Source organism: Haemorhous mexicanus, chromosome 6, assembly GCF_027477595.1.
Source record: "Haemorhous mexicanus isolate bHaeMex1 chromosome 6, bHaeMex1.pri, whole genome shotgun sequence".
Taxonomy (NCBI): domain Eukaryota; kingdom Metazoa; phylum Chordata; class Aves; order Passeriformes; family Fringillidae; genus Haemorhous; species Haemorhous mexicanus.
In genome coordinates, this window is record NC_082346.1 from 48,000,606 (window position 1) to 48,019,855 (window position 19,250).

At 36.7% G+C, this 19,250-nt stretch overlaps 1 protein-coding gene across 2 annotated transcripts in view; it reads right to left on the reverse strand.

Annotated features, from left to right (window-relative positions):
* Positions 1–5,606: 5,606 nt before the first annotated feature.
* The window catches only part of GALC (galactosylceramidase), a 31,388-nt gene continuing 17,744 nt past the window's right edge, over positions 5,607–19,250 (reverse strand). For both annotated transcript variants that reach the window (XM_059850105.1, XM_059850106.1), the window contains exons 9-17: positions 18,225–18,349; positions 16,912–17,039; positions 16,369–16,458; positions 15,083–15,172; positions 14,596–14,740; positions 14,026–14,206; positions 11,625–11,788; positions 9,978–10,054; positions 5,607–8,208 (exon numbers count right to left, since the gene is read on the reverse strand). In XM_059850105.1, coding sequence (XP_059706088.1) covers positions 8,065–8,208; positions 9,978–10,054; positions 11,625–11,788; positions 14,026–14,206; positions 14,596–14,740; positions 15,083–15,172; positions 16,369–16,458; positions 16,912–17,039; positions 18,225–18,349 — 1,144 coding nt within the window. In that variant the 3' untranslated portion in view covers positions 5,607–8,064. The remainder of the gene's footprint in view (positions 8,209–9,977; positions 10,055–11,624; positions 11,789–14,025; positions 14,207–14,595; positions 14,741–15,082; positions 15,173–16,368; positions 16,459–16,911; positions 17,040–18,224; positions 18,350–19,250) is intronic.

The window sequence follows — 19,250 nt, forward strand, 5'->3', positions numbered from 1 at the left end:
TGCTCATTAGCTTCAGGAAAACAGCTGCAGATGGAAAAGTGAACTTGGCCCTCTTTTTCTCTCATACCATTCTGCTCTTTTGCTGGGTACAACTGACATCATTTTTTTCAGCAGAAAAAGGAGAGAGCCTGGACATGAGAGCATATTATGAACTCAGGTTTTTACAGATGCAATAACACTCCTCCTGCCTTTTTAGGTCGTGTTAACTGCACGGGGACTGATCCAACTCTGAGAAGACACTATGTAAACTTTACATCATTATACTTTGTGTTTCTATATCAAACCAAGCCATTTCCAACCTATCCTATTCACCTCTATTCTACTGACCCCACTAGGAAGGTGACTCTGAGGCACAGCATGTTTCTTTACCTGTTCCAGATCTCCTTGCAGGTAGTGGGCAGCTGTTAGTGATGTTATGTTTCAGCTCACTGACTCCACCACTCTTGCCTGTTTTTTTCTCTACTGTGAGACTGTTGGACTGTGAACCCACAGGATTCCAGTGTATACAGAATCAATGGAGTTCTTTCCAAAACTTTGTGAAGAGCTCTCTACTCATAGTGTGACTATCCATAGAGGTAGAGCATTATCCCTGTTCTATGCAGACAAATAGAAAAGGCAGTATGTTCAGTGGTAGATTCAAATGAAAATAAGGTCATGTCTTCCAGTCCCCTAACACCTCTAACACAGAGGCACACCCTCAGCAGATTGTTCTCAGGGCAGTCATTTCCTCACAATTTCAACAGGAAGTGACACTGAGCTGTTAATCAATGTTGTCCCCACTAATGCATTAAGTCTTTGTAGGAAGGAAGTTAAAGCAGCAGTTCTGTTTCTACTTAGGTCTGCTAAGCAAGAGTGCTCAGTGCCATGGTATTCCTGTGTGCTTCCTGATGAGGAAACTGAGGCACGTGAAACAATCCCAGGAACAACATTAGGATTGTACTCCAGACCTTCATCCACCACTCATTTAAAGCTCTGGTAACTGTAGTGAATTTAAAAGTTATTAAAAAATCCAGATACCAGGAGCACTATACACAATGCTCCATAAACACTTAAAACCAGAAGACACATTTTACATTTTGAAAACTCAGTATAGGGTTATATTCAAGTTCATTATATTCTGATTTCAGAACCCTGTCCCAACAGAGAGAAACCTAAACAGAGACTCTCTAGAGCATCAGAAAAATGCAGCATGCAACACATATTTCTCTCATTTGCAGTTGAAGACACTGGCAGTATTTTCATGGTGTTGAGGTCCTTGCAGATTAAAGCAGGATGTGGCCCACCATCTTTTGAAGTGGTAGAATAGGGGAGAAAAAGACATTTCAGTTACAAAATGCAAGGCTAAAAGATCAAAGGGCAAAAAACACCATCACAGTTAGAATTAGCATGTTACTGTAGAAGAAAATACCTAATTTTTCAGAGAAACTGCCCTCTGAAATGACTTAGTACAGATAACTAATGCCAGCGGAAGTCTTCAAAGGCATCTGAGGATGCATTGTAGGCTCTTCTGGGAGGTTGCTGAACACAGAATTACTGTAATCAAGTTTTGATGTAATAAAAGCAACCAAGTACCCTTTCTGCATCAGGCTTCTTGAAGAAAAAAATAAAAAAAAATTTAAAACAGCAAAGAAACATGGTTCAAAGGAAAAGAAAGAAAATCCTCCAGTCTATTATATTCCAGTGCCTGGTTGTATAATAAAAGTGATCAAAAACCTGACTGACTTCCAGGAGGTTGAGTTCCACAGAGAAGGTACAGAAGATTGGCATTTATCATTTCCAAGTCACCACGTCGCACACAAGAAAAACACCCATCTTCAATCATTGAGGATGTTACCCAGGTAGCCACCCTATATGGCACTGAAGGATGTGTGGGAGAAAGGAAAAATACAGGTAAGGTCACTTGTGCCTTGAGGGCTAAAACACCACAAGAAATTTTAGATGTCTACATGGCCCTTCTGCTAACTCCTTGCAAAGCCTGTTTAGATTAGTTTTATTATAAAAATCAAGTGATGTGACAATATTCAGATTCAGCACCAGAAAAATATAATTAGCTGCAGTACAGAGGTGAAAATATTCCACTGTTCAAAAAATGAAGATTGTTGCATTTTCATGTGGCTAAGTATTTGTTTGAGAAGGGTGACACATATCCCTAAATATTCACCATTTTAAAAGTACAATCAGGAAATGAAAATGAAACCAAGGTATGTACTGAATTTATTTACATATGGGGAGGCTAGAATTTTTGTTGTGGAGATTTACTAGAACTAACATTTAGAAAAATATATTTATATCATACTATAGTATTTGAAATGAGTCTCCCATGTGAAGAGACACCATAAGAGAAACTCCCATTGGCTTGGGAACTGCGTGTTCACAGCTGATGCATCTGTATGAACACATTCATCTAATCAAAGCATTTTGTCTCTCAAGGTAGAATCACAGGTGTTTAATGAAGGGCTCAATCCATCCTGCAAGTAAATACTAGAGCTCAATAAACACAATTACATTCTGCAGTATCAACCTTGCTTTTATCATGAATTGGGAAGAAAAGTTGAATGACCTCCCTGCATCCCTTACACAGATCATAAACAAAAGCAATTATGCTGTTTGTCTCAAAATCCATAGAACAGCCATCTGCAAAAGAGAAGTGGAAGCTCTGTCACCCTTTTGTTTCAGCACTCTCCTAAGGCAGGTCCTAAAAACGTACAGTCTATCTAGAAAGGAGATTGGCTGAATGATCAACAGGGTATTCTCAGCTTCCTTCCTCAGGTACAGGCTTGCCCTGCTGCACTGAGCATTTTCATATAATTCTGGCAAAACAATTTATTTAGGACAAAGTATCAGCTGGGCTGAAAGAAAAAAATTAAGCTGAACCAATAAACAGCAATCTTAGACTGAACAGGAAATAGGCAGCTTATGCCAGAGACGTTGTGGATCCCAGTGAAGCTTTACAGGTCTCTGCACAGAGCCATTTGTGTGCACCTCCATTCAGCACAAAACCTGCCTGATCTCTGGCCAGTGAACACTACCATTTATTGCTCCCACTACAAGAGCAATCACATCAGAAGGGAGTATGGACATCCTTAGCAGGATTTGCTGCTAGCCATTGCCAGCTGCTCTTTCAAATGACTCTGTTAACACTATATAATCAAGCTGAGAGGCTACAGAGTCACTCCTGTGTGATCTCAGATTGGCCAATGTACAAAAAACTTCCCAAAAACAAGGAAGGGGGGTAGCAGTAACAGACAAATATTTGCCCTCTATTTTCCATAAGGCTCTGCTGCTATGCTCACAGGGAAGGAATCTTCTGCAACCGGGAGAGGGACTAAGTCACACATCAGACATGCCTAACCTGTTCTCATGTTTTCTAACCTTTTCTGATTCTACTGTTTTTGGGAAACAGCAGTGCCTATAATTAGCTAAACAACATTTGCTTTTTTAGCAACAATGAAGTCTTGCATTCTCTATAAGCATTTTAACTGAACCATTGTCCATGGAAAACAGTAAGGAAGATGGCTGTATTTTCCAGCAGTAACTGAACAAAGCCAAGTTAAATCCAGACTGTTCTTTGCTTTCCCCTGTACTACTTGGGAACATGTGTGCAGTTTGAGGGGCTTCTGTTGGTGATGCTGCTTTGATTTTTTTAATAGTCATTTTGTTGTTACCATTTTAGACCATGAAGGATTCCCAGACCATGGCTGCATAACATTAGAATAATATTACACACTAGGTTCAGGTTCCTCTTACATACTCTCAAGTTAATTCTGCACTGAGACACCCCCTTCAACACCAATAGCTTTGAAATGCCTCTGTGAGCACAGTAAAACCAAAGATTACTGTTTTCCTGCACTAAGTGAAGTCAAACTCAGTCAGGTACCCTTGATACCAACAGAAAAGCCATTTTAAAAAAAATTTAAGAGTCAACACTCCAACAAATACTTTTAGGATACTTTCATCTCTGCTTTCCAGAGACATGTAGGTTTTAGCCTGGGGTACACAAAAGTAAGAGTCAGGTTTAATGCACTCATTGCAAAGTTACCAGGAGCCCCTGACAAAACTGGTGTTGGGTTGTATGTCTGTTTCTAACCTTATCCAAACATAATTCCTTGAGGGGAAAAACAGAGTTTCACAGTTGTTTGTCTTAGCCACTATGAAAACCGCAGAGAAGTATCTTGGCACACAGCAAAAGCTTGGCAAGACTGCTGCAGCACACATTTTCTTCTCCTCAATTACTACTGGGCCTTTTGGGCTTTTTTTAGAACACAAGTTCTAGAAACACAACCCTTATTGTTTCAGCCACACTTGGGCATAAATGGAAGGAGCACAGCAAGAGGAATTTGCTCATGCTGACTTTTCAATGCACACTACTCTCAGAATTCTAAAAAAGCTATCTGATGATTCCGCTACCAGCCTACGAAGCCTTCAGAACTAGAGGGTTGTTACAACTTGCCTGTCTCCCACTCCCAGCATGTGATAGACTTGTACTTACAAAGGGTTTAAAAACAAACAAAACAAAAAAAAAAAACCAAAGCACAAACAAAAACCCACAAAAACCAAACAAACAAAAAGACCAAAACATCAAAAAGAGGATAATAAAGTCCCCAAGAACTGTTCCTCTTTGGCCATCCTGCTGAAATAAGACGGCTATAATTATGATGGTTACTTTCATAATACCCACTTCCTTCCAGAAAATGGACTCTGGATCAAAACTTCAGGTAAACAAATGAAAATTTATTAAGTAAAAACAACCTGCTGCTACGATGCAGTAAAACTGATTCTATGTGGCAAAAACAAACCACTACCACTCCAAATCAAATCTGGAAGCAGAAATTTAGTTTTGATACAGAGATACAAGGAGACAGCTGCAAAAGGAGCCTAAAGTAAGTGTCTCCTGTAATTTTAAAGCAAAGGAGTCCTAGTGTTTTGCATGAGTTTGAAAATCCCAAGAATTGCTCAAGTCTAACCTCAAAGGTGGGGTGGCAGAAAAGGGACAGAACAGATTTTGATACAATGTTTGTGTAGCTGGTTACTGGAAGGCAATAATTCCAGGGTAAGTCACATCTACTTGCACAATAGACTGAGAAACATAACTAGCTCTGTGGAATTTCTCCATTCCTTGTAAAATCAAACCCTAAAGTTTAGATTTAAAAAACAAAATGTGTTTGAAGACAGATTCAAAAGGATATTCAGAATAAAGAAGCCTTTAAACCATAGAAGCACATCCTTACAACACTGTCCGTTTCCAAATGTAGAAACTGACTTTCAGCTAAATCTCACATGACCTTAGAACTCAGCAGTTTTGCATCACTGGTCCTCAAATACAATTTAATTCCCTTCACTAAATTTAAAAAAAAAATCCCAATCAAAAAAACCAGAAAGAAGCGAAATGTATATTGAATGCTATAAGAAAATCATTTTATCAATAGCACAAGTCCTAATGTGTATGGATTTTGTGATATTTTTAATAAGGACTGGTTGGGTATACTCTTCCAATCCAATTAAGTTAATGTCAAGCATATTTATCAGAAATTGCAATGGAAAAATTGTCAGCTTTCTTGCTGGAGAAAAACAAGACCTATTTTACAGAAGCATTCTGCACAAATAAAGCGTTTTTAAGTGTTTTATTTGTCCATTTGGAATGATTAGCATTTATAATCAACAACATAAATCCACCCTTCAGTGAAAAACCCGACAGCTTGTTATTGCCAAACATATTACAGTCTACTGAAGGGTGAAGAATTACAGACATATAAAGATGAATAACATTATGTCACCATTAAATCACTTATTCTGTTCATAACACTTTAATCCTCCAACATTGTAAATTAAGATTAGGGGAAAAAAATCATCATTTCCAGTGACAAAATACATAGTGTTTAGTACACAATATAACAGTAATATTTATTACACTAGTGCATTAGAAAGTTAAAAAAACAGACAGCATCATGGCTGATCTCTCTGCTTGCAGCTACAGAAGCTACCAGGAAGTCTCCAAGAAGCATCCAAGTACAGATATCCATCACAGCTAAAATAAATTTATTCTGAGATTATTATACTCATATTACTTGAATATGAGGACCTAAAATTAGAGTCTTTCACATGTGGAGTGACCAGTGACATTCCTTAGGAAATCAAGCAAGTAATGAACAGATCTGCATCCATACTTGAAAATTACATGGAAAATTGCCTTTCATTTTTCACCCACTTAAGTAAACAGTTACTTAACATTTGAAGTCTTCTGCTAGAGTTTTAAAGTTTAGTGGTTTAAACCATTTTTCAAGGTTACTGGCATGTATGAAATTTCCAAGTATGAATAAGTAATATCAATATAACAGCTGAAAGACAACATTTTTACTTACTAGAGACAGAATTTTAAGAACTCTTCTTCAAAAATGAAAATGGAAGATCAACTTTATAAAAATTTTCCAGAAATTATCTGTATAACATTAACTTTATATTAGATGACAACTTCAAAGACTGAAGTTAACAATTATTGGAATCAGCCTTCAAAAGAAAGGGGATCAGAAGAATAATCTCTGTAAATCAAACTGCACTGAAAATCTTTTTCTCCAGATATTGCCTGCTACAAATGGCCTCATACAGCTATTAGAGCCCTATAAAGTATATGGAACAACTTGCTTGTCAATTAAACAGGATGTGAATGAGAAAAGCAGATAGACTCAGGAGGTACATTTCATTAAGGGAATGAACATCATCTTCCTTCAAACTGACCAACAACAAACAAGAAAAATTCTGGAGCAAACTGAACTACAAAAGCATGTGAGAAAAAAATCCATTCAATACCTCATGTTCTCAATTAATTGCTTTTTTTAAAACACAGCAACTTGGGGAAAAAAATAAAATGAAACAACAGTTAAATAGAATCCCTCCATTCCCAAAGAATCTGAATTATCCTCTGAACGTCCATGATACCTAGGAAAAGTTTAAAAACAGATACTCTTGTGTCATTACTATTGCTCAACATACTAAACAATTCCCTCTGTGTCCACCAACTGTACTTATCTTGTGATCAGATTGCAAACTCTTAAAGGCAAAGACCACTTTTTTTTAAATTTCTTTTATACCAGGAAGTGATAGTATCCATATCTCCTTTGTGCCACAGTAATATAATAAACTAAATATCATTGTTAGGCTTTAGTTATTTTCAAAGCTCTAAATCCATCAAAAGAGAGAGATGTTTGCCCAAGTTTCTAGGAACAAAAGGCCAGTTTCCACATGTGACCTGACATGGAAATACCCATGATGCAATGTTTTGCTCTTTGTACTATGCAAAAAAACCCCACAATATTATCAACAAACTGCAAGTTATGGTATCTTTTTTATCCATTTCAACCCTTTCAGTGGAAAGAGGAGGTAGATTAAAAATAAGCCACATGCTGCACTCCCTGATCAGTCATAAGGCACATTTCCATTCCACTGAAAATAGGATATATTTTAGGGCTGGCAACAAAAGTTGAAAGATGTAATCAAATGCATTTGGAGAACTGCAATGTCTAGTCACAGACTGTAGCAAAAAACAGACAAAATATCTTTTTTTTTACTATAGGAAATCTAGGTGCTTTATCCAAATGGAATTTGAGAATGATAGACCTACAAAAGTGTGGGGCCCACTGGCTCATAAGGCTTACTGGCATTTAATTCTTTCTGTCACAGTGAAAGCAATGGACGTAATAGAAGAAGTGTTAAAAAATGCAGCTTAGGATGAATCTGTCATCTGTTAATTTCTAAAGTTATCTTAGAAGTGAGCTGGTAAGTTAAGATGTTGTTATTAAAAGATACTTAAATCCAAGAATTTGTTTTCATCATTACCTTGAACTAAAATTTACCCCCAGAAACTGAAGGGCAAAAATCCCACAGCAATAGGGAATAAAGCTACAATCATGTTGATATCTACTCAAGTAAACCTTTAACAAAGACCACGGACTGAATCCAGACTCTTTGCCAAGAGATCAATCACAGTTTAGCCCTCAGCTCTCCTCCAGTTTGACTTGGCTCTTATTCAAAGTAACATGAGAACCAGGTTCTCCAAATGCCAAAGCCACCTCAGGAAGCTTCAATGTGAAAGTTGTCAAACTGTGCAAACTCAAACGAGCGAGTTCCAAGGGCAGCCCAGCCGTTCCCCGGTTTGGAAACGGTGACATTCTCCCAGAGAGGATAACCATTTAACAGTCCTGAGGCCGAGTTGCCCTGTCAAAAAAAGGAAAATGTTAGCTTTGTAAAATCCACGGTCTGTGTAGACACTGAGCCTGCTCACATGGGAGACAAGACAAAGCAGAAGGATGTCAAGTCAACTTTCAACTACATTTCACACATTTTTCATGCAGAGATGCATCTAAATATTGCATAGAATCCTCTGGTGTCTATCAGCTCTGTGGAATAGATCTAATGTCTTTACAGTGAATACATTAAAGGCTCCTCTTCTCCTACTCACAGCTTTGCTAACTCAGTGTAGAACCTGAAGGGTAAACTGGTTTTCCTCTTTCTTGTATCAGACTCTTTCAAAACTGCCCAACTTTCTTAATGTGATATGATACACTTGGCACTGCTTCTGTAGAATGAGGCAGAAGTCAAAAGTAAAGAATGATGTTATTTAGTAATTAAGCTGAAATAAAGAGGAGACAGCAAAACTTTGAAGTATCACTCAAGTCACTTCAAGACGTTGATATTAAAAGCAGTTTCAAGAGAAATTACAGTTTATCTTTTGTGTGTTCACTTAACTGTAGCAACAGTATTTAGAAAAAAGTACTTCATTTACTTGTATTTCTTAATCTGAAAGGCAATTATAGACACAGGTAAAAGCAAAGAATGTCTTTTAAGGAGTCGGTGTGAGAACTATTTAAAGATGGCGCTGTACTTCGATCATTACATCAAAGACATAGTAGGTACAAAATACTTTAACAATGCTGATGGAAGTTTGATGCATTGTAATTTTAAAATTACCCACACTATTTTGAGTTTTAATTGATTAATGTTCATCTTCAGTAACCAAATGTCTTGGCCCATTTTACAGATGGCAAGCACTGTCATAACTGTAAGTATACCAATGCCAAAACTAAACTACATCCATTTCAGTGAATGCCTTAGTTGCAAGTGTCCCTTTGTCTCCAAATGTGACAATACGAGAGACAAAAAACAGCGTCTAATACTCGGTGGCATTCTAGCAGGAGGGACTTGGTGCATAATTTTAAGAGTTACCTTCAGTAGTAAAAATCCCCAGCCAGGATTCCCCACATTTCAAGCCAGCTGGAGTTGCAAATGTTACATTAGACAAAGGGATTAGGTTCTCAGAAGAGGAACTTAAAGCCTTTTAGGTACTTGCACCAATGACACACCCATCAAAGCACACAGGGATATTTAAAGTACAGTTTGGGGCTGCTTTCCTTCCCAAGTCACTATGGTTAAAAAGGGTGAAGTGGGAGGGAAGGAAAAAAATGCAGACAGGCTTCTCGTTAACTGCAGCCCATTTATACAGTAACACAATGCCTGTGCTCTTCCAACACAGTAGAGAAGGAACTCAGCTTATCTGAGTTTCCCAGTCCTTTATTAGCTCCACATACAAGGCCTTAGCCTGCAAAGGGAACTGGTGGGAGACAGATTTGTAACACAGGCTACCTTAGTATTTTACTGACCGTCCTAAGAACAGGAAGGCAGGCCACCATCTTTCCAACAGATTAAATAAGAGACTTGCCTCTCCAACCCTTCTACCTCCAGCTTTCAATTCAGCTTTCCAGTTATTTTCCATAACTTCTACAGATTCTCAAGATCTCTTTTGCAATAGAGGCAGCAGAACTCAGTATGGCATTTTAATATTGGTTCAATGTAACAGACATTGTTTCTGGTTTTGATAGGGTAAACTAATGCAAGTACACCATCAATAGTATAGCACAGCTTTGTCTAAACTATTTAGGACTGGATGTTTCATAACTGCTTTCCAAGCTTTTTTCCTGTGTCCTTACCTGAATGTTGAGAGTAAGTGTGTGCCATGCATTATCCCGGACACCAGCAAGTCCTTTCATTAATATTTCTTTCCCAGCTGCAAAACATGCTTAAGTTAGCAAAGTGTTACTTCAGCTCTTTGCTGAAACTGATAAATACTGAAACTGAATACTGAAATATCTATTTTTCAGAAGTGTCCAGGACTGACATTTTACCAATTTCAGTTGCAGCATGGAAGGCTTAATATGCAAACCTGGACTCTGCACTATCAGTACATTCTCCTGTTTTGCCAGAACTGCGTTCTCACTGAAATCCTCAATGCTCTTGGTAATTTGGCATGAGATGAGGATTCACTCTATGGAGAGTACAGGTTCACAAAGTGTGACAGTAGCTATCACTCTGCTCGTTCTATAGATCTTCTTGTTTATTTATTGCTTGTAACTATTTTAAATCACAGGGTTTCAGTTGTCACACTATCATGTTGCTTAGTCCTACCTAAAATTTCAGCTAAGCAAAAATGGGGTGTGAATGACACCTGGAGGGAAGACGAAGACCTGAAAAAAATTAAGTGCTACAAGTCTTCATTTATTCAGTTGATAATTTTACATTCAGGATCCCTTCTAGAAAAATATAATGACTGAAAATAGCTCTACAGAAAAATTATCATATTGTGTAACAAGAGTCTCAGCTTGAAATAATGGAGTGGTTGATCAAAATCCACTCATTTCATCTAGGAAAAATTACTTCTGACAGCCTGAGAAACTAATCAGGTAATGTTGTTAGGTCTTATTATAAATAAAAAATTGAGTCAATCCTAAGCACAAGTATCTATTTCCATACAGCTGAGACTGAAGATTTTATGGAATTATACATTGCAAAGTTTCCCTAGGGAGCACTGATATGTTAAGAGAAGCTATGTAAAACCTTTGTTAAGCTACCTGTCTATGCTAGAAGTGGAAAGGAATACAGACACACACACGAAATATATCTTATCAGATATACTGTAGATCTAGAAGCTATATTTCACTCATCAGAAACTATTGAACATTTTAATTCATACTCCTGAAGTGATAGGAAATGCATTTAAACAACTGAATAGGCCAGTGCGTGTCAAGTACTCTACAGGTGAACATACATGAATGTTAACATCACCAGTAGAACATGCTTACTCCACTGAGCTACACCAACAGGAGGATGCTTAATTTGAGGAAACAGGAGGCCACTTACGATCATCACTTAAGTAAGTGATGTACTTACATCATAAGCCAGATGTAAGCACAGTGACTTGAACTGCTCTCTAAGAAAAGCCATTTCATGTCAATCAGGATTTTTTCTCATGCATAGTTTAAGAATACAGGTCAAATCTTTCTGTAATTAATATTGTATCAGAGTATTTATAAAAAGCAAAATAGTTCATATTTGCTAGTGTAAAGCAGACATTTTCAGTGAAAAAACAAAAACTCCAGAAATCTGAGCCTGAGAAATGGGCCAGCCAGTAGCCTTCAGATGCTTTCTCTACATATGAAAAGTAGCCATATTAGAACCAATAGGTTAAATTCATAGTAATGACAAATGAACTATAAAATCTGAATGTTACCTATTTTTATCAAAGTTATCGAAATGACATGTCCATATGCCAGCATGCCCTTTTGCAAAGAACTGCTTACCTAGGTCAGCAGTGACTCTGTAGGTGCCATCTGCAAAAACCCAGAAGAAAACTCCTTTGGAATCTCGCACATATATCCCACCATTATCAACTCTTCCTGCAATAAACACGCCTCCATCACGAGGTTTTTCTATGTAGATGTCACAAGTGACTGTCATGTTTACCCTGTAAGAGAAGATTAGTGTTTTAACAAGGAAGGAATCCATTTTTTTGAATAGGCAGTATGAGAAATGATTTGATTTCCTGAGATTATACTCCAGCTCAACAGTAAAGCACTGTGTTATGCATGCAATGAGAGCTGTAAAGAAGAATAAAGCAAAGTAATACCAGAACCATCAAATAGCACCCAGAAAATTTACACAACTTCCTCCTCAGAGCTGCACTACAAGGCTCTTAACCATAAAAATTCTTTCCCTCTATTAATGGATCTACATCCCACATCTGAAAGCACTTGTAATACAGATATAACCACAAGGTCAGTTACTTAAGAAGTAATAATTATCTATAATTATTTACAGAATGTGAAAAGATTCTCTGTGACAGCAGCTCAGCTCATTACGGAATCAGAGAATATCTATTCTAGCAACATTTCTGCTCACTTCTAACAGAGTAGTAAGAATGACCTGAGTTTTCATTCTAATGTAATGCTCCAGATTCCTGAATATATAGTCATTACACAAAAAAAGATTATTTCTTGCCTTCTCATTTATCAAAAAAGAGACCCCCACATTTCCCTTATGCCATTATAAAGAGACTCAAGGCAATACAGCAATAATTACATAGTAATAATTTCAGAATTTATCCAGGTTCAATAAAATCATTTTTTAGTGTTTTTCATAGAAAAACACTAAGAAATTCACAGTAAGAGAGCAAAAAAGCTTTCACATGCACAAGTTTAAAATCCAAACATTCCTGAAATTAAATCATGATAAATTTCCACTGACAACTGAAGTAAAGTATCATCCTACAGAGAAATTTAATGCAAGATTGGCTCAGAATTTCAATAGCAGGTGTTCATTGTCGAAAATATCTGCTGGGGACAAGCTGAGTCTTAAACTGAGGATGAAGCAAACAAACTTGAGGGCCTGAAATTGAGGACTAGCATTATAAAATGTTACAGTCACTAAAACTTGAATAATAAACTGAATATTCAGGAAGTAAGCTTGGTTTTGAAAGATGAAGACTCAGAAAGAAAGTGAACCAAAACAAAATAATATAAGTTTCTTAGGAATCTCAGTATAGTAATTTAAAAATATGTCCTATGTAGCTGTTACAGGAATCACTGAGTATAATTTACTTAATGAAGAAAAGTTGATTATAGGGAGAATATGAGACTTTTCTTAACAGAGGGCTGCAAAAGAAAACACCAGATAACTGAAGAACAACCTTCAAGTACAAGAAGGTGGTATTCTTCCAGGCTTTGGATCAAAGTGATTCAATCACATCTCCAGGCCTGAAATTAGAAGTGTGAAGCAAGTTCTGAAAAAGCATTTGCCGGATCAATGATCTAATTAAAGTGAAAAAAAAACCGACAAAATTGCTATTTTAAAAAATGTATCAAAAGAATTTAGGCAAGGCCTCTAAGCAGAGGAGAAAGTTTTTAGCATGAAGTTTATTATTACTATTAAAATCATAATTAGTTAACAGGCTCCTTCCCAAATGCTTATTAATTTTAAATAAACATTATTCTAAAATATGCTGCTTGATTCTGAATTACCATCATTGTAGCTCCTAGCAATTTTTTAGCTCCTAGAAAGAATTACAATTATAACCATACTTTACTCAAAGCAGTAAACCTCAGTTACTTTCAACCAGAAATAAAAGTGGTCGAAGCAGGATTGGCATCAAATCTACACAATTCTAAGAACTGCTCAGAAGATGGCAGTCTGCAACAAATACTATTGAATTACAAATTAAATAATCTGAGAGTTATGAGACTGATCAAACTCCTAACAAATAACTCAAAACTATGTAATTCAAAATTAATCATTTTCTTGGCCCAATTTAAGAAAAAAGAAACTCAGGGCACAGATTGGTTTCTAGTATGCCAACTCAGATCCATTAGTGTAAAAAATTAGCTTGAACAAATATGCCCAGAAGGACGTAAGCAAAAAAACCCCACATTCTAAGACAGTTTAGCATTAGGCTAACAATCATGAAATGTGGTGGACTCCCCATCCTTTAAGAGTCATTTAGACAGCTGACCTTTGGCCCTGAGCAGGGCTCAATGACTTTCAGAAGTGCCTGAATCATCATTCCTAAATGTCTACAGAGAATCTGAAGGCAAAAGCAAAAGCCCTCTGCCCAAGAGAAATGAGGCTTGAGACAAATTAACTGATCATTACTCGCACTGGTGAAGAGAACATTTCCCCAAATGTCACTACAAAATAGTATTTACATACCACTTAAAATTTCCTATGACACTGATGGTCTGGTCTGCATCAGAAACCCAAGTGATGGGCCGCTGAACCACCACCTGGCGGAGTGTGAACACATGATCTCCTGGGTCAGAAGCATTTACAAAGTATTCAAATACACCTGTCTGATCTGCAAAATTTGGGGCTTCACTGAAAGGTGGATTACCTGTTCAGAAAATAAAATACACATCAACTCTAAAACATTATTTTTCTTCGGTGCACTTGTTTTCAGAAATTTCTCCTGAAAATTTCCTCCAGATTTTTGACTTGCTGTATCAAAGCAGCCCCCAAAATGGAAGTTTTTAAGCAGACACCAATTTAGGAAACACATTAACACCAGGTAAGACATTAAATTAAATACACATCATTGCAAGAGTAAGGTGTACATTCATACAGGTGTAAGTTTTTGGAAAAACAGGTATAAATAAAGAAAAACCAACTAGATCTTCAGGCTACCTCATGTAGATGATTCAAATAACATAACTTACTGCCTTCCTACATTACAATTATATCTGTGTGTGAATAAGGTTTTTGGATAAGAGGATTCTGGCTTACGTATATTGAAATCATCATTGTAAATGGAAGGAAAGGGCTGAGGAGGAGGCGGCTCTGGGTAACCACATTTCCATCCTGTCTTGAGTGTGGTTAAAGTGTAGACTTCATCCACGTTTAGATCTAAAGAAAATCTTCCCCTCCATACCTGGAATTGAAAAAAGCTCAAGCTGCAAAAGTTAACAATTAAATGACAAAACACCCTAGCTCCTGAAGTCAAGATCCTCTGAAGTTCTAATTTAAGGCAAAATTCCCACCTTCTTGCTCAGCATTCAAATATCTCTGGGCTCTTTTTAAAACTCCTTTTCCGCAAACTTGTTATTACCTCCAGGTACACTTGTACACAGCCAGTAAAACTGCAGTGCAGTCAAACAGCCTTAAAGCACACCCTAAATTTGCAGCTTAAGCATGAAAGTTGAGGAGTTTCATCAAAGAGGGAAGACACGCCTGAAAATGCAGAGGGACTGATAATTAAAACTGATCAACTTACCCGTAAAGGATGGAGTTGCTGGAAAAGGCTGGAGTTTCCAGATTCAAAATCAAGTCTGGAATGCCACACTTGAAGGGTTTCCACCATATACTACAATGGAACACACCATACAATTTAAAACACAACAGCAAAATAAACAACCTTTAATATTCAACTTGAGAAATACCAGTCCTCTATAGGTGTCTAATTTTTGTTAAAGCTGTTGATCACATTAGAGGCCTCAACTTTATTCAGCTAATCATTACATATGCCTTACACTTTTATAGATTATACATCAATAAGGCATTGCCCTAACAGGCCCTAATGTTGCTTATAAAGACAGAAAGCACTGCAAACACAGACACAATCTTTAGCTTCTTTATCACCAACAATACACCTTGGATACAAACTCTCTTCCAAAAAGTAACCAGACTGAAATAATATCCCACAAGTTTCACTTTTATGAGGCCTTCAGTTTAGTTGCTAGTTCTTGGATTTTAATTTTTGAGCAAAGTATTTTGCTTACATGTCTCCAGCCTTCTGCAATACTCAATTCTCCATATCAACTATATTAGTATCAGATTTTGATCACACCTAACCCCTATAATTTCTTTTCAGTTACCAATATCAACAACAAAGCGAGCAACCTAGAGGTTGATTTGGATAAGCCATCTGATACTTCCCTAAAAGGAAGCTGTGTATCCAAATTGACACTCAGCTACTTTTTCTAAGTGAACCATTTTATTGTCAAAAGTATCATCCAAATTATCTCCTCCTAAAAGAAATTATTGCTGCCAAAAAAATCAAAATCAAATTCCAAATAAGTAACTGTCAAATTCTGAGAAGGAATCATCCGAATCAACTAACAATGATTCCCTCCAGTTTATACTGTGAAAGTATTGTTCACATTTCAGAGAGAAATATACTTTGGTGAAATTAAAAAGTAGAGTAAACAAATCAACAACTAGGAGATTGTCAGAATATCTCTTCACAGGATGCAACAACAAAACCTACAGATATCCCCCTGAAAATTAACTGATAACTAGAAAGGCCATGGCTGTGCCGGCCCGACAAACTATGTCAGCAGGTCAGAGCACCCAGCCTTGGAACATATTCTAAAGAAAAACTTAGTTGCATTTCTGTCCTATGAAATTTTTTTCTTCAATATACAGATGATTAGACTGAGAGGCAGCAATTCTCCCCTTTCAGTTATGACATTGCAAACTGTGATACTGACTTGCATGTGTCTGATTATGAATGGCAATTCATTTTACAAGGCTGATCAAATATTTTCAAGATCTACTTACAAATGACCCTCTGAGGTAGAAAGTTGCTCTCTGAGGTATGACATTGAAATTTGGCAATGGAGGCCTGATACATTTAGAGTGATTATGACTCTGAAGAAAAAAGACAAATGTAATAGAAGAGACACTTTACTGGAATGCAACACATGGCAACATTCATGAAAAACCTACAGCATAGAATTGAAATTAAAAGAGCAATAATTTATTTCACTGTTATCTTAATAGCTGCAATTGCAGTAGTTTAATTATTTCATTCTGAATACAGATTTTAAGAAAGCACATGATATAACTTCCTCCCATTGTGTCATCCAATTAAAGCTAATGTGCAATAAAAAGACAAACATGGCATATATATTGGCCTCCAGGAAGTCTCAGCAAGGTATTTTAAGTCCAGATAGAAAAAATAGCCTCTAGTGAGCTCACTAATAAAGCTACAAGTATCAAAGAACATTCACAGATACCCAACTACGTAAATCAAGACAGGTTCTTCATAACAAAACATTTCCTGCAACTTTTCTAGTCCACTGGAATTGCTGATGCACATACCATAGTTTCAATGATGATGGTAAGGTTTCCTAGACCATCTGTCAGAGCTACAAAACTGCCACCTCCTTCTAAGTGTCCATCCACTTGCAAGTATGACCAGCCTGGCTGAGTAAACTGTGTGGTGTGTGCTGAGACAAAAATTAAAATACAGTATTTAATAGAAATTAATAGAAATGGTAACATTTGTAGGCTTAATTACATTTCTCTCTCATACATGCTGACAAAACTGAAACCTTATTTGGGGAAGAAAGTAATAGAACTTCCAAAACAAAATTTACCTACATAAGAGGAAAGATTAAAGAATTATACTATGGGAAAATTAAAAATATCAACACTGTGGCAAACAAAACAGTTAAAATGATAGCAATTATTTAGACATTAAGCACAAATGATATACAGTAATCTTGTCCATTCAATTTGAATATTCATCACAGAAAAAAAATCTGGTTTTTTTCTTTAAATAAAGTAAACATTTCTTTTTAACAAACAATTGGCAGGGAAAGCACAGATGGGCAACTTCATGAGGAATAACTAAATAAGTAGGGTTTTCAGAAACTATCAAAGAAGACTATGACCCAGATCATGAAAATCCTGAGCAATGTGGACATAGGAACAACTGCTCAGCTGTTCTATTAATGGGAAACTGTGGCCAGTTTTGCTTTAATGCTTTTACAAATATAGATAACTAGAAGAAGAACAAAAATTATAGCATTTGTCTTGTTCCTCCTTTATGGCACTGCACAGTTACTCTACAGAACTGCAGCAAAGACAGTAAAATATTACAGGACTACAGAGTAGCCAGTGAATCCGTGTGTCCACAGACACTACATGAACATGCTTCCCTTTCCCAAGCTCAAGGAAATGCTAATTTACACAAGCCAGGAATGTCAAGCAGGAAAAGAATACAGAGATTCTTTGTTCCACTTTTGTAAATGGAGAAGTACCAAATAGAATTGATTGATACTCAAAGATTAAAAATAAAAAAGGGAAAGGAAACAGGAAAACACATTAACCTTTATGGGCACTTCAAATCAAAATATTTCAATAGTAACAGCTATAAAGGCCCATAGCTTATTACTTTCTCATACAGCTAAAGGTCAAGTATAAATATTTCCCTTACTATTATATTTTTCTGCTTTCTATTGAAATGAGATTATTTTCTTCTTTCTTAATGAATTCACAAAACTTTCCACAAATCTACCTCAATTTGGTACAAAAAATATTCCACACAAAACCACTAAATAAATAAAGGCCTTGGAAAATACAGTGATGTTTAGTGTCAGATCACCAACTTATAACAGCAAGATTTTCACCTGTAATCCAGATAGGAGATTCAACTTTATAGTGGCCACTCCACGGCTCCTGCGCTGTCATTAATGCACAACGACCAAAGGGCAGCTCCTCATAATAACTAGCCACCAGGTTCCATGCAATTGTTCTGGAAGAAAAACAGGTGTTTTCTCCATTCACATGGATAGTATTAGATTAACTTAGTACAAGAATCCATTCCTCCTTTTTCTCCAGCATACAATGAAAACAATTTGGGGGGTGGAGGGAATATCTTTCCCACAAAGAAAACCCACAGAAGAGGAAAATAAAGCAAATCAGTGTTGAGAACTTCTTCCAAAACGGGCGGTAAATTCTCTGGCTAGAACACCACAAAAAGTTTTACATTAAAAGAAACATGTATTGAGGGCAAAGAATCCATTTGTTTGAGGTTTTTTCCTGTTCTAAAGAGAAAAAAAAATTGTTAGCAAAGTCTACAGCTTTTTGCTGAGTGTTGTTTCATTGAGGTTTTTCTCATTGCTTGGTTATTTCTGTGCACGGTGGTAGTTGTTTTGGGTGGAGTTTTTTAGGGAAGCAATTAAGTACCACAAAAAAAACCTTTATACCTATAAGTAAAAAACAAAAAATAACTTTAACCAGCCATCCTCAAGGAGTTTTGCTCCATCCTGATGAGGATAATCACTTCACACACTTTGATTTGGGCTTCACTGAAAGCTCTTTGTAAGGACGTTAAGTTTAAAGTCCTCTGGGCCTTAAGTATGGAAATACACCTTAACAGAGCAATTAAGCAAAAGGCAAAAGCTGTCAATCTGCTTTGCTATTGCATACAGGTGCATACAAAGGCCTCATTCTAAAGTCACTGCCACAGACTTATCACACTATACATATATACAGAAGAGATCCTGGAAGTCTACAAAAACATGATCATAAAATAAACAGCTGTTGAATTGTAAATTCAACTTGCTCACATCAAACTTGTTCTGTTGATTTCAAACTTAGAAAGAAAAGTAGGAAACTCAACTTCAAAGGAAACAAACTTAGAAAGATAAGCT